At 38.0% G+C, this 12,910-nt stretch overlaps 1 protein-coding gene across 3 annotated transcripts in view; it reads left to right on the plus strand.

Annotated features, from left to right (window-relative positions):
- Nucleotides 1-12,910, plus strand: part of BRWD3 (bromodomain and WD repeat domain containing 3) — a 55,135-nt gene that overhangs the window by 21,166 nt on the left and 21,059 nt on the right. For all 3 annotated transcript variants that reach the window (XM_083797484.1, XM_083797485.1, XM_083797486.1), the window contains 11 exons: nucleotides 564-664; nucleotides 2,509-2,549; nucleotides 4,696-4,800; nucleotides 6,081-6,234; nucleotides 6,741-6,875; nucleotides 7,686-7,814; nucleotides 8,229-8,454; nucleotides 9,129-9,299; nucleotides 11,119-11,302; nucleotides 11,772-11,865; nucleotides 12,516-12,665. In XM_083797484.1, the coding sequence (XP_083653610.1) occupies nucleotides 564-664; nucleotides 2,509-2,549; nucleotides 4,696-4,800; nucleotides 6,081-6,234; nucleotides 6,741-6,875; nucleotides 7,686-7,814; nucleotides 8,229-8,454; nucleotides 9,129-9,299; nucleotides 11,119-11,302; nucleotides 11,772-11,865; nucleotides 12,516-12,665 (1,490 nt within the window). The remainder of the gene's footprint in view (nucleotides 1-563; nucleotides 665-2,508; nucleotides 2,550-4,695; nucleotides 4,801-6,080; nucleotides 6,235-6,740; nucleotides 6,876-7,685; nucleotides 7,815-8,228; nucleotides 8,455-9,128; nucleotides 9,300-11,118; nucleotides 11,303-11,771; nucleotides 11,866-12,515; nucleotides 12,666-12,910) is intronic.

The raw sequence follows: 12,910 nt of genomic DNA on the forward strand, positions 1-12,910 counted from the left end.
CCTTATCCATGTTCCTTTCTTAAAACCATGGTTCCTAAACAGCTAAAACTATTTCAAGGCCATAAACTACACATTACAATATTGCACAAAAAAAAGAATACTAAACAGAATAAAAAGCTCCTGATTCAGCAATAATTTCTGATACACTTCAAGTAGATGTGCTTACACATTTTGTTTGATATTGACCAGTGAGGATATTAAATTGTTCCCCTTCTATTTTCCTACATAGGCTGACTGAGAGCACTGTGGTACTTTCTGAGGGACAGCAGAATAGTTTGTTGGGGGAATGGTGTAACTAGCGTTTGTAAACCCTTGTGACCGAAGGAAGATGAAGCTGAAAATGTTGTACGCTTCATTGTTATGTTAAAGTCGATATGGTCTGAGAAAGCAGAGATTAAAGCAGAAGTTGTCAGAGTTAACTTCTTTTTTCAGGACATCTGTTTTTATTACATTGGAACTTTCAGTTTAAAACTGTAGTATACTTCTTTGACAATAAAGCAGTAATTAAAATCAGTCGTTACTTGGATGGCTTTTCTTCTCACAGAAAACACTGTCTTTCTCAGGTGGCATGTTCATTGCAACAGGTAGTACTGACCACGTGATACGAATTTATTATTTGGGCTCGGAATCTCCAGAGAAAATGGCCGAGTTAGAATCTCACACGGTAAGAGATGAACCAGAAAGCAAAACTTTCCCCCCCTGCTTTGCCTTATTTCAGGAACCTAGGTTTTGTGCACCCTATTCAACTTCTATTCTTTTTTATGTCTCTAGAGTTTGTTTGGCTCTCAACACTGCGTTTTTTTTTTTTTTTAATACCTTGAAATTTGTAGTAACTTATTTTTAAATTCCTCTGAGGCAGATGTGTGCAAAACATTTGATGTGCATTATTCTCTCAGGAAAACCTATATTCTTCCAGGAACCTGAGGGACTGGGTGTTTTCCTGTATTCTGGAAGAAAGTCTGTGAGGGAATGGGGGGATTAAAGCAGTTTTCATGCAAGGTGTCATTTTTCCTGTTAATTTTACTTTTGATTATTTAATTATAGTTGTGACATAAATCCATATAACAGAAAAACAAAATAATTCTGGTTTTAGAGTATACAGTCAAACTTTGGGTCATGACAGTAATTTCATTTAGAAAGTCAAGAAAACTTGAGAGCATTCTTTCTGAGGCAATGCAGAAGGATTCTCATTAAAATCAAAAAGTATTAAATATCTTTATAATGTCCTTCAGCGTTAGGTTTCAGGTTTCTGAGTCTTGATGGTTTCTATTAAAACCATTGAATGTCTCAATTTTACTGAAAGCTGATAAAGAAGAGCCACTAACGTAGTGTCAAACCTTTCTTCATTTATTTGTTACTGACAGCAGATGATAATAGTATTATTTATTACATGCGTGGTTAACAATATATCAGAAAGGCCAGCTTATAGCAACACTGATAAGGCTCTCACTGATGAGCAGTTTGGAGCATTTATCTTTGAACCTTAATAGCCCAGCTGCCCACTTTAACAATATTTTATGGATTACGGCTGACGCCTAAACTGATTCATTGAACTTCAGTGGGAGCCATGAGTCTCTCATTTAAGTCTCAGCTAGAGCTTCAGGTCAGGAAATCCAGCAAGTGTTTTGCTTGCAAAGAGAACTTATTTTCTATATTCAGCAGTTCAGCTTTGGAATGAACTGAAATTCCTTTAATTTTTTGAAAGTCTACTCAGTACTGCAGACCGCTGTCAGCCTGCCCCTGAAAAAAATCCTGAGCTGGACGCTTGGCTATCAACAGCTGGAGACACCAGTGGGAGTAAAGAACAGCTAGTGCGTGTAGCCAACACAAGCATTTAGCAAAATAAAAAAGGCAAATCCACGTCTAAAGCTCAGTATTTGATTCTCAACAATTAAAAAGTGCAAATAAAGCCAAAATTTGCTTTTTATTTTAATTTTTTTTGGACAACGTATTTCAAAGTGCTTTAATGTTATGTCTAAAAATTGCAAGCCTCCTGTGGTCGTTTATTTGGTTAAGTTGTTCTTACTCCATCATGTCGAGTGCCGTACCTACAAGGCTTTGGGAGCTCTGGAAGTATTCTTATTCCTGTTAACAGGGGAGTGTAAAAGGTGCGGGGTTCCCAGGCAGAGCTTACCCCAGGTTTCGTGTGCTCCTGTGGCGCTGTGCAGGAGGACCGCCCGGGCAAGAGCAGAGCTGCTGCAGCTTCTGCCTCCTGAACATGTGTTGGGGAGGCTGAGTCAGAAATCATTTGCATCTCTGAGCTGCTTCTGGAGTGACGTGAATTCATTGCCTCTCTGAAGCCGTCTGTTTCAAAGTCTCACACAATATGCCTGCTGAGGAAATTTTAACTTGAAATGTGACTTTTCTGCTCTTGAATTTGTAAGACAATATGTTATAGGAGATGTATAGAAGATGCAATTTGCTAAATAGAAGCTCATTATTAAGGTTTTTTTGGACGAGTGTTTCATCTTACAAAGCACTTACTGCTATTTTTTCCCCCTTGTTTAGGACAAAGTAGTTGCAGTCCAGTTCTGTAACAATGGTGACAGGTGAGTGGCTGTCCTGGCATTTTCCCGTGAGAAGTACGGTGTTCAATGTTCAAAATCACTTTTCAGAGAAAACTTGGTGCAACAGGAAGACTGCAAATGGGCTTTGATTAATCTTAGATGAATTATTTAAAACGTATTGGAAGATGTGTGCCGCATCCACAGACTTAGTCTTGCTGACTTCTGCTGTAGCAACAAAAGCCCTCTCTGACTGTGCTTTTGCTTTGCTTTTTTTTTTTTTTAAACTGAGAAAATTGGAAACCATATTTTGCATCTTTTCTCTGTAAGAGTGTCGTACTTCACAGCTAGCCACGTTAAGTAGAGAATGGGTTACTTCTGGAGTATAAATATAAAATAAATAGAGTTGTGAGCAAAAGCTAGAACTGTTGCATATACACAGATTAATTAGTTTAGGTGAATACAGTAATTCTGCAGTCTTAAAATTTATGGAATGAACCATTCCTGCCTCCAGAGCTTTTGTTTTTTAAAACTATGCGAAGTCAGGATGCCGTTATGTAGGAATTCCAGTCAGGATGCTGATGGTGAAAGGTGCCTGTAGGCATGTGTGTGTGTCACGCTTCTGCAGCACAGCTGTGTTGGAGTGCAGTTTGACAAGCTTTGATTAGCGATCAACATCCTAATGTAAATGTTTTTATGCCAGAATTTGCTCATTTTCCTTATTTTGCTTGGCAGAAGGCGTAAGGGATGTGTGCGGGCAGGAGCCATCCAAGCAAAACTGTACCTTTGCCAGTGCAACTGCACCTGTGCTCAGAGATCTTTGTCATGGAAAATTATATGGGAACGTACTGGCGTAATTGTACTAACAGTTCCTTCCAGATAACGTTGAGAACGCTAGTCTCAATGAGGGTATTCAGTCATGTAGTCACTGAAAATTAGTCTTTTATGCTATCATGATTCTTTTAATGAAAAAGTTATAACCTCCTTTTTATCTTAATATAAAGAAATAGAAATAGAGTAAACGAGGAAAACTTGTTGCAGGCATTTTAGAACTTTTTCATCATGATGAAAAATTCAGTAAAACTGAAAAGATGAAACAACCATTTATTAAGATAAAATTGTATAGGCTTGCATTGTTTTTACATGTGATTCCACACGTAAATGGAATGTATTCGTAAAGGTGCTGGCTATCCAGTGAAAGCATATTACTTGAGAAGCTTTTTTTTAAATTCTTAACAAAAATGACTTCTAGACACGATGGCCAAAGCATTATGATGTAGTTAAATGCATCTGCCAGATGCTTGATTTTTATTTTTATTTTTTTTTAACAAGAAGGACTTTAAAAATGAAAATACTTGTGTAATACTAGTATTCAACAGACAGGGCTACCTACTTTTATTCAGCTTGGATGTTTCCCTTCTCTGTCTTCACCCTTAGTGAAAACTTCCATAAGTTAATGTATTATAATTTGTGCTAGACTCCTGGCATGTAATTTCTTCTTCTTTGCTGCCACTATGAACTGCTCAAGGGATTTGCTGATGTCATTAAAAAGGGAATGTGCAGCTTGTATGAATTACGACATTGAAGTCATTCCAAGGCCATCTGCTAGCTGTAACCAAATGTAATTAATGTTGTGGGATATAAACTGTTTTGTACTGTACAAAATCTGATATGAAAATTGTAACCTCACTGTCTTTTAATTATATTCCCTAGATCAGAGATGCACAAACAATGTAAAGAATAAGTGTTGAAAAAAATATTAAAGACATTCTAGCTTCTGTGCTGACTTGAATGGGTGTGCTCTGGGCTTGCCAAATTTCGTAGCTGCCTTTTTTTCTGTGGCAGTAGTTCATGGAGCTTTTATGACTAGTTAAACACACCAGTGTGGGGGAATATATTGAGTAAGAATATATATATTAGTATGCGTTTCCAAGTACATGTATACGTGTGTGTGTGTGCAGAGTGAATGACAGTCCTCTGCCAAACTCCTAAATATTCTTGGCACAGGATTTAGCATGCCCTCAGCACACTGCTGCTGAAGATGGACAACTCCATAGGGAAGCTACTGAACAGAGAGATCATAAGATCCTAAGACAGGCATTTGGGTATTAGAACAAAAGCAGCAGTGGCTTATGCTTATTCAGAATTTCATGATTTGTTTTTGTTTGGTTGTTTTGTTCCCCCTCCGTAGCTTAAGATTTGTCAGTGGAAGCAGAGATGGAACAGCAAGAATATGGCATTACCATCAGCAAGAATGGAAGAGTATAGTCCTGGATATGGCTACTAAAATGACAGGGTAAAACAAACTCAAACAATGCACACTTCATAACATTGCTTACACACAAAACGAAATCTTCCATCGTATTTAAAACTATTTACCTACATTTTGAGCTAATTTCAGTACACGTTCTTTGTATATTGAAAATGCCATGGCCCTATCTGTTAAGTTACACAGTTGATTAGCTTCAAAATGATAATATTAATACACTTGAAATTCCTGACTCTAGTGGTTGGGGAACACTTAGTGTTTTATTTGTTGGTTTCTGCCATTTCTCGGAGAAGTTCTAGTAGTGACTGCCATAATCAATTTCCTCAGGTCACTAGTGTTCATTTTATGCCAAATGCTGTGCTGTTTTATTTGCTTTGCTATGGAATAGTTAAAATTGTAATGAATGCTAAAGGTAAAACAGAGAAAAAGGAGCACAATATTTGATATGCAGGCAAACAGGGACATGTTCAGCAGTTTCCATTCCAGTAAACAAATGCAGTAAAATAAATAAATTGGCCATTAAGGCTTATTTTACTCACCTGAGGACAAATGGCAGGATGCAGAAGGTTTCTAAGAGATCTGACACAGATTCTTTTTTGTAACAACCTTCCTTTATAAACACATTTTTTGATTTCTTTTTTCATTCCAAGGCAGAATTTCTTGTAATACATAAGTATACATCCGGAATGATCCTTAACACTGTATTTTTTCCTTAAGCTTTTAGGTAAGAGATGAGATGTGTTGATTTGGTTCTCAGGTTCAATTAGCATTTTGAGTTTTTCTTCTTGAGGTCCTCAGGTGTTGTCTGTAAGTGGACTTGTAATTGAGTACACACAATAATAGAAAGCAGAGATGGATAAATCCATTAGGCAAAATTCCTCTTTGCAGAATTATTTGTATTTCATGTGGTTATGTTTATAATAATCCAACTGGTGAAGTATGATTTGGATTTATTTAGCAAGTTTTTGCTACAGAGTTTACTCCTATTGATGACTGGTAAGAAAAATGTCCTGTAGGAAAAGACTAAATTGAACTGAATAGCATGAACAAAAGAGTTGTGGTAGGTGAGGATGATCGATTAAAACGTGTGCTTTTTAAGGAAAGAAAACTGTAAATCTTAGTGGTACTGAGTGTTTTGTCTTTCTGGATTTTACCCCTGCAGAAGCTATCCTTCATTCTCCTGCATTAGCCAGTAGTCACAGCGGTGGCAGCCACGCTCTCCCTAACTTCATTCTGAGTCAGTGCTGTTAAATGTTTCTGTATGTAGTTACTGATTTATTTCTTCTTTAAATTATGAATTTCCTTAGAAACAATGTAGCATCTGGGGAGGACAAGGTGACTAAGCTGAAGGTTACTATGGTGGCTTGGGATAGATATGATGCCACTGTCATCACTGCAGTCAACAATTTCCTTCTCAAAGTGTGGAACTCATCCACAGGGCAGCTTCTTCATAGCTTATCTGTGAGTAAAGTTCAAGTGAATAATCCCAAATTGTTATAAATGAGCTCTGAACATGATTTGAGGCTAAACTGCGTCCTCATTCCTCCTGCTAAGCAAAGTTTTATCCTGAAGTTTGCCATCTGTCTTGCGTTTTTTGGGAGGAGTATGTATCACGGGGAAAGGAGCTGATGACCAAAACGCTGCTAGACCCTGCTGATTGCTGGCTGACAAGGGAGCCTTTTGGAGGCCACTGCTTCTGCCCAGATTGGAGGGCTGCAGCTGTTGTGGCTGCTGCTCTCTACTTCCTCTCCCCTCTCCTCCATCTCCACTGTGTCTGAGGTACTTACCAAGCGGGCAGGATAATAATGCCAAGCCTCTGACAGAAGTGTCAGCTTAGTACAGACACAGTTCTAGTCTAAGATCTACTAAACTGAGCTGGGTTAGATATCCTCACGCTTAATACTAGCGTGTTTGGAGAGGTTACCTGGAGAAACGTGACTTTCTTTTTTACCCTGCTTTCATTGCAGGGTCATGATGATGAAGTTTTTGTTCTGGAGGCTCATCCGTTCGACCAAAGGATCGTACTTTCCGCAGGCCACGATGGAAATATTTTTGTTTGGGATATAGACAAAGGAACGAAAATTCGCAATTACTTTAACATGGTAAGAATGGTCAGGGAAGTGTGTTTTTTATTTTCACATTTGTCTAAAACTGGACTTGAGGCAAAAGCAGATTTCATTATACACCACCTGTGACCAGTGTTACAGCAGGATTAGGGGAAAAACTCCTACATATTAACAAAAAAACACTGTACTCTTCAGTAAGCAATACCAAAGTATATTTTCACATATTTAAGTGTAGCAGCAGGTCTTTCGTGGGATCTATTACATCAGAATATTATTCATGTGTATGGTTATACCATAGTGATAGTGACTCCCAGGGTAGAGCAATGAGAACCAGTAAGCCTGTGTGTTGTAACACAACGCTGTGGTCTGGGAAATGGTATGGTTGCCTTTGTGCTGCATCTGTCTTAATACGCCCAGCATCAGGTCTGTTGGTTTGATTCCAGTGCTGAGCAAATGCAGCTGTGCTGCTTCAGGACCTGAGCTAGCTTCCTAGCACTTGTGGCTGCGAAACCTGCTGGTGAGGAGCTAATATGTGTCTGAGTTCTTTCATGCAGGCTTCATGCTGTATCTTCTATTAAATAAAATTTAGACTTCTAGGTAGTTGTTTCAGAGCATGCATTGAAAGTTGCTCTGAAATTGCAGTGCAACTGAAGAAAGAAAAAAAATGACTCCATTGGTCAGTGGGCTCTAATAATTAAATGGAAAAATATAAGCGAGTCTTGATTGAAATGAGAATTCTCACAGAATTGGGATCTAATATTTTATGGAACACAGATGAAATGTTCTTAATGCTCCTTGTATAGAGAATACATGATTGTGAAAGGGATGCTCTATGCTTGTACACAGATTGAGGGCCAAGGCCATGGAGCTGTTTTTGATTGCAAGTTCTCACCAGATGGACAGCATTTTGCCTGCACAGACTCTCATGGACATCTGCTACTATTTGGTTTTGGATGCAGTAAATATTATGAAAAGGTGGGTTGAATGAATTTTAAACTCATCTGTGTCTTGACCTGATTTTGTCGTAGGAGCAGTTGTGTTACAGTTTATTCCTTCCCCCTGCACCAGACTAAATAGTAATTAAATCATGGAGCAGTTGCTGTTTATCTAAATCAAAAAAATTTAGACAGGAGAGTTTCTAGACAAGGGAGCAAGGCATTAACTTCAATGTATTCACCTCCATTGGCATATTTTACTACTGAATTTTTGCATCAGGCCTTGATAATAGAAGGCGTTTGCAGTAGGAGTCTGTTCTCTGTCATAACATTTCTTCTGCTGATCTTAAGTGTAGGAGTTGTGGTATGTGGGTGTGGGTATGGGAGCCATTCCAAAATTGCAAGACAGCTGCAAATGGCCATTTATTTGTTTACTAAATTGCTTTTCTTGCAGATTCCAGATCAGATGTTCTTCCATACAGACTACCGACCACTGATCCGTGATGCAAATAACTATGTGTTGGATGAACAGACTCAACAGGCTCCACATCTTATGCCTCCCCCATTTCTGGTGGATGTTGATGGAAATCCTCATCCCACGAGATTCCAGCGGCTGGTACCGGGGAGAGAAAATTGCAAGGATGAACAGCTTATTCCTCAGCTGGGATATGTAGCTAATGGTATGCTGTCTGAAGTTTATGCATAATACATGTATTGCACAGTATTGAGTACTACTTCACTAGGATGGTACTATAAGAACTTATTTATTTCAGTTGTCTTCTGAAACTGGTGGTTTAAAATAAGTCCAGAGGTAGAAGAAATGGGGTGGCTTTACGGCATAAAGGAAGTGTATGCAATTAACTTGAGGCAAGACGAAGAGACTGCAGTGTTCTAAAATCCTTACACTTCTACATATTTGTATGGCAGCATGCTTAATTGTCCCATTAATCTTGGGGTTACTATATATGTGAGTAAGGAAGGGAAGCAGGAAGTTGAAAAAGATCTTGAAAAACTACTTTTATTTTTTAAACATTTTTTTTCTTGTAGTTAGAAACTTTTCCATAATGCTGATATCCAGTAGAGATCTTCCATTGTTACCTACTGAAGCATAAATTCTTTCTGCTGTTTCTCAGTGCTTGCGTTTATAGTTAACATTTAGTCTGTAATTTTAGATTTTTATTTTAATGTCTCTTGTAAACTTTACCTCTATTTATTACATGAGAGCAAAAGGATAGCTTGTGATCAGATGTTTTGCAGGGCAGACAGATAACTGTGCACAACTTGAAATTTGATTGTTTCTATAGTATTAGAAATTGATCATATGGTAAGCAATCGTGGCTTTGTTCTTGTCAAGGCGATGGTGAAGTAGTTGAACAAGTCATTGGGCAGCAAACTAATGACCAAGATGAGAGTATCCTTGATGGCATGATCAGAGAGCTGCAAAGGGAACAAGATCTAAGACTAATTAATGAAGGAGAAACTCTTCCAAACCCTCCACTCAATAGATCCCACTCTGTTCATGGAGGTAAGCATCCCCTCTTTATACATTATTTCTTTTAGTAAAGCACAGCAAGGTACTAATGGAAACGTGTTCAAGTTGGTGTGTATTCTGGGAGCATGTCTTTGAGGATGCTATCTCTCTCGTTCTTATGCATATTTTTAACTTGTGTGGAGCGCTTGGATGTTGCTAATGATGTCCGAGGAATTAAAAGTTTAAGGTGCAGCTGATCACCTTACTAACTGGGCTGTGAGTATAATGAATTCTATTGTGAACTTTTTCTAAAAATACATTTGAAGTTCTCTGTATTGTCTTGATGTTACTTGATCGCTACGGAGATGATACTTTCTAACTGAATAATGTCAAGTTAACAGTATATAATTAGAGAATGTCAATGGAATACAATGTTGTGACAGACTAATGGCTTCCTTGTGCAGCCCAAATGCTAAAGCTGAGCATCAGATCAGCGTTTATAAAATAAACATGTCTGCTCTTAGTGTTTCCTTAGAAAGCTTGAGATTATTCTGTTGGTAAGTGTTCTGCTACTGTGACTTTATTTTTAATATGCAAAGCGATTAAAAATTTAAAACCATCTCAATCAGATATGAACAGCTGACTGTGAAGCAGCTGACTGAGTGCAGTTATTGTAACAGAGCAGATGCTGTGGACTTGTGCTGCAAGTCATCCCAAGCTTTTAAAAAAAATGTACATCTGCTAATAAATTAGTTCTAAGTTAAATGACCGATTACACCTTTGAATCAGATTTTCCTGGCAAAACTGGTTAGGATTGGTAGACTTAGAGTTTAAATTTGAGAAGGAATAAGAAAAAATATTAGTGAAAAATGCTGAAAGTACACTTTGATTTAAATTGGTGTTGTCAAGAAAGTGGCCTGGCAGCTAGTTTCAGTTCACAAGAAGTCTTTTCTGCTTCTTGTGATAGGCTGATGTGCTGTGCAATTCCTCAACTGTATTGTAAAATAAATAGAAACGCCCCTGTATTTGCGTGAGAGGGAACTTCCAGATATAGTGGTTTAGAAATTAATGTAGTTACATTCCAGAACTTGCACTGATCAGTGACTTTGCCACATGAACTGCCCCATTTGTCTGAGTTAATTAATGTATGAACTGTCTGGTATTTTAATAGCTGAATACTTTTGTATAAGTTTGTGCAACTGTGAATTCATTTTTTTTCCATGTTGTTAGCCATATTTAAGCATGTAGAAATCGTTTTGATGCATTCCCAAATGACAAGATGAATTAAAGCAACAGTAGCAGTGATTCTGATATTACCAACTTTTTCGCTTTTTTTTGTCTACCTGAAATTTTAGTCTGTTTTCTTCTGAGTATGTAGCACTGCGTTGTTGTGCCACCCGGTGAAAAGGGCAGAGAAGGAGCAGTGCCTGTGGTACAGTAGATAAACATTACAAATACAGAACAAGTGGAGGTACAAGAGAAATGTTAAACCTTGAAGCAGTCTGTTATTTTAGGTGACAATCTTCTCTTTTCCTCTACCATAGAATTTTAGATTCAGAGCCTCTAAACAGTTGACAGGACGTTGATTTGAGTCACTTAAGTGCCTTTTAAATTTTTCTCATAGCTTATATTCTCTGCTTGCAACAGACATCTCTAAGATACTGCAAGCCACAATGATATTATAGTAGTCTATGCGTTTCCAGTAGTCCAAGGCCAATGTGTAAAACCCTTGAATTGAAGTAAAAGACAAAGCTACTTGACAGAGAATAAGTGTTATTTGTTGCCAAAAGGAAGCCCTTTGTAATCCTTAAGCTTTAAATTCCATTTGTATTGATGGGTCATAGAAGTGAAGAAGAATCTTTTTCTTCCTCAGCTCTTCGAAGTCCAAGTTTGGAGATTGCATCTCCACCAAACGTTGGTCTCCGGAGAAGTGGTCAGATTGAAGGGGTCCGGCAAATGCATCACAACGCTCCCCGAAGTCAGATGGCAACAGAGAGAGATCTCATGGCGTGGAGCAGAAGAGTGGTGGTGAATGAGCTTCCTCCAGGCATCAGCAAGTAAGTGAGATAGGAAAAGAAAATTAAATTGCATAACGTTTAGTATTCTTCTATGTTTTTTTTGGTGGTTTTAAAAAATGATTTTCCAGAAATAAGTTTGCTTTTTTGCTGTTTGTTTGGAAATGCAGGTAGTAGGATTAGAGTGGTAGCTGCTGCTGAAGGGTTAAGAATAATAATTCCTTCTCTTCTCAATTACATCTTTCTTCAGTGGTTCAGAAAACACATTTTTCATTTCTGATGTGAGACTTTTAATTCTTCCATCTTCCCAAAGTTTTATTAAAACAAACAAACAAAACACATATTTTTAATACATTTCAATTTCTTTGGGTTGACGTATGCTCTTAGCAGGACCTGTGGAGAGATTTCTTATGGCAAGGGAACTAGAAGTATTTTAATGTGTGTATTAGTGAGACTGTCAAGTTATATGATGATTTAATGTATAAAATGGATGTTTCCTATGTATAATTAGGGTGCAGGAAGAATGTAGAGCTGCCAAAGGTGAAATTGAAATTGGTTTATACAGCGTTGAAAAGAAGAGAAAGCCATCCCACACCTTACAACGGGTGAGTTAATTCTCGGGGAGAGCGAATCTGGGTGTCAAACAGTTCTGAGCACTCAACTAAAAAAAACAATAACGAAATTCTATCTGTTAAATGCTTTAGAAGGTCAATAGTGCTAACTGTTACTCTGGCTCTCTTACTCTGCTCTGTAACCGTAACTTGTCTGTTTTTATACTGTAAGTAACAACGGTAAATCTCTGTCCATGAGGCTTCAGTTGTAGGAAGATGCTGGGAAAGGGAGAGAGCAGAGTCAAGGGGAATGCTCAGTTTCATTTGCGGAAATTAGGAGAAAGATTACAGGTGCCACACTTGGAGTGGCTATCTTTTATCTTACCCAGAGGCTACAGGTATATTTTTTTTTTTAAGAAAAAATGTATTTCTTCATAGCCTTCTTATTAACAAGGATTGCTACTTAAAAAAATAGTATTGATATTGAACCAAAAAAAAAAAAAAGCAAAACCACGTGCTTGTTCACTGAAATGAACCACAGGTCTGTAAAAGATGTCTTTTCAGTTCTAATTCTAGATTTCCTAGTTAGCATTTGTAGATGGGTTACAATGTACAATTACTTTAATGAGGCATCTTTTAACTCCATAATTCATTATGGAATACGTAATCTCTTTCTATTTGTCCCTCCTGTCCTGTGATAAAAGAATGATTACCAACCAGGAAGCGGAAGGTCTTTGAGAAGAAACCAACGCAAACGCCAGCACGCCTATCAAACACGCTCCACGATAGAACACAGTCAGCAAGGAGCAAGTCAAAACGCACGTGCACGGGAAGAGTCTGACAGCTCCTCAGAGGTCTGACACATCAAGTGATTCTTTAGATAAGGTCCCTGCTCACAAATATTGTGGTTTGACAACAGATGTGCTGAGAGCACTGTTGCTTTCAGAGCTTTGAGTTTCTCCACCTAGGAAGAAACAATCAAATCACTAAGCCTTTTGGATGTGTGGTGTTACTGTAGCATGTTGATCTTGGACAGAGAAGGATCATTTACCTCAATGCCAATACAGTATTCAAAACTAGCTTAAAACAGGTTGTGTAT

This window comes from Anser anser (genome assembly GCF_964211835.1).
Source record: "Anser anser genome assembly, chromosome: 13".
NCBI classification, from domain to species: Eukaryota; Metazoa; Chordata; class Aves; order Anseriformes; family Anatidae; genus Anser; species Anser anser.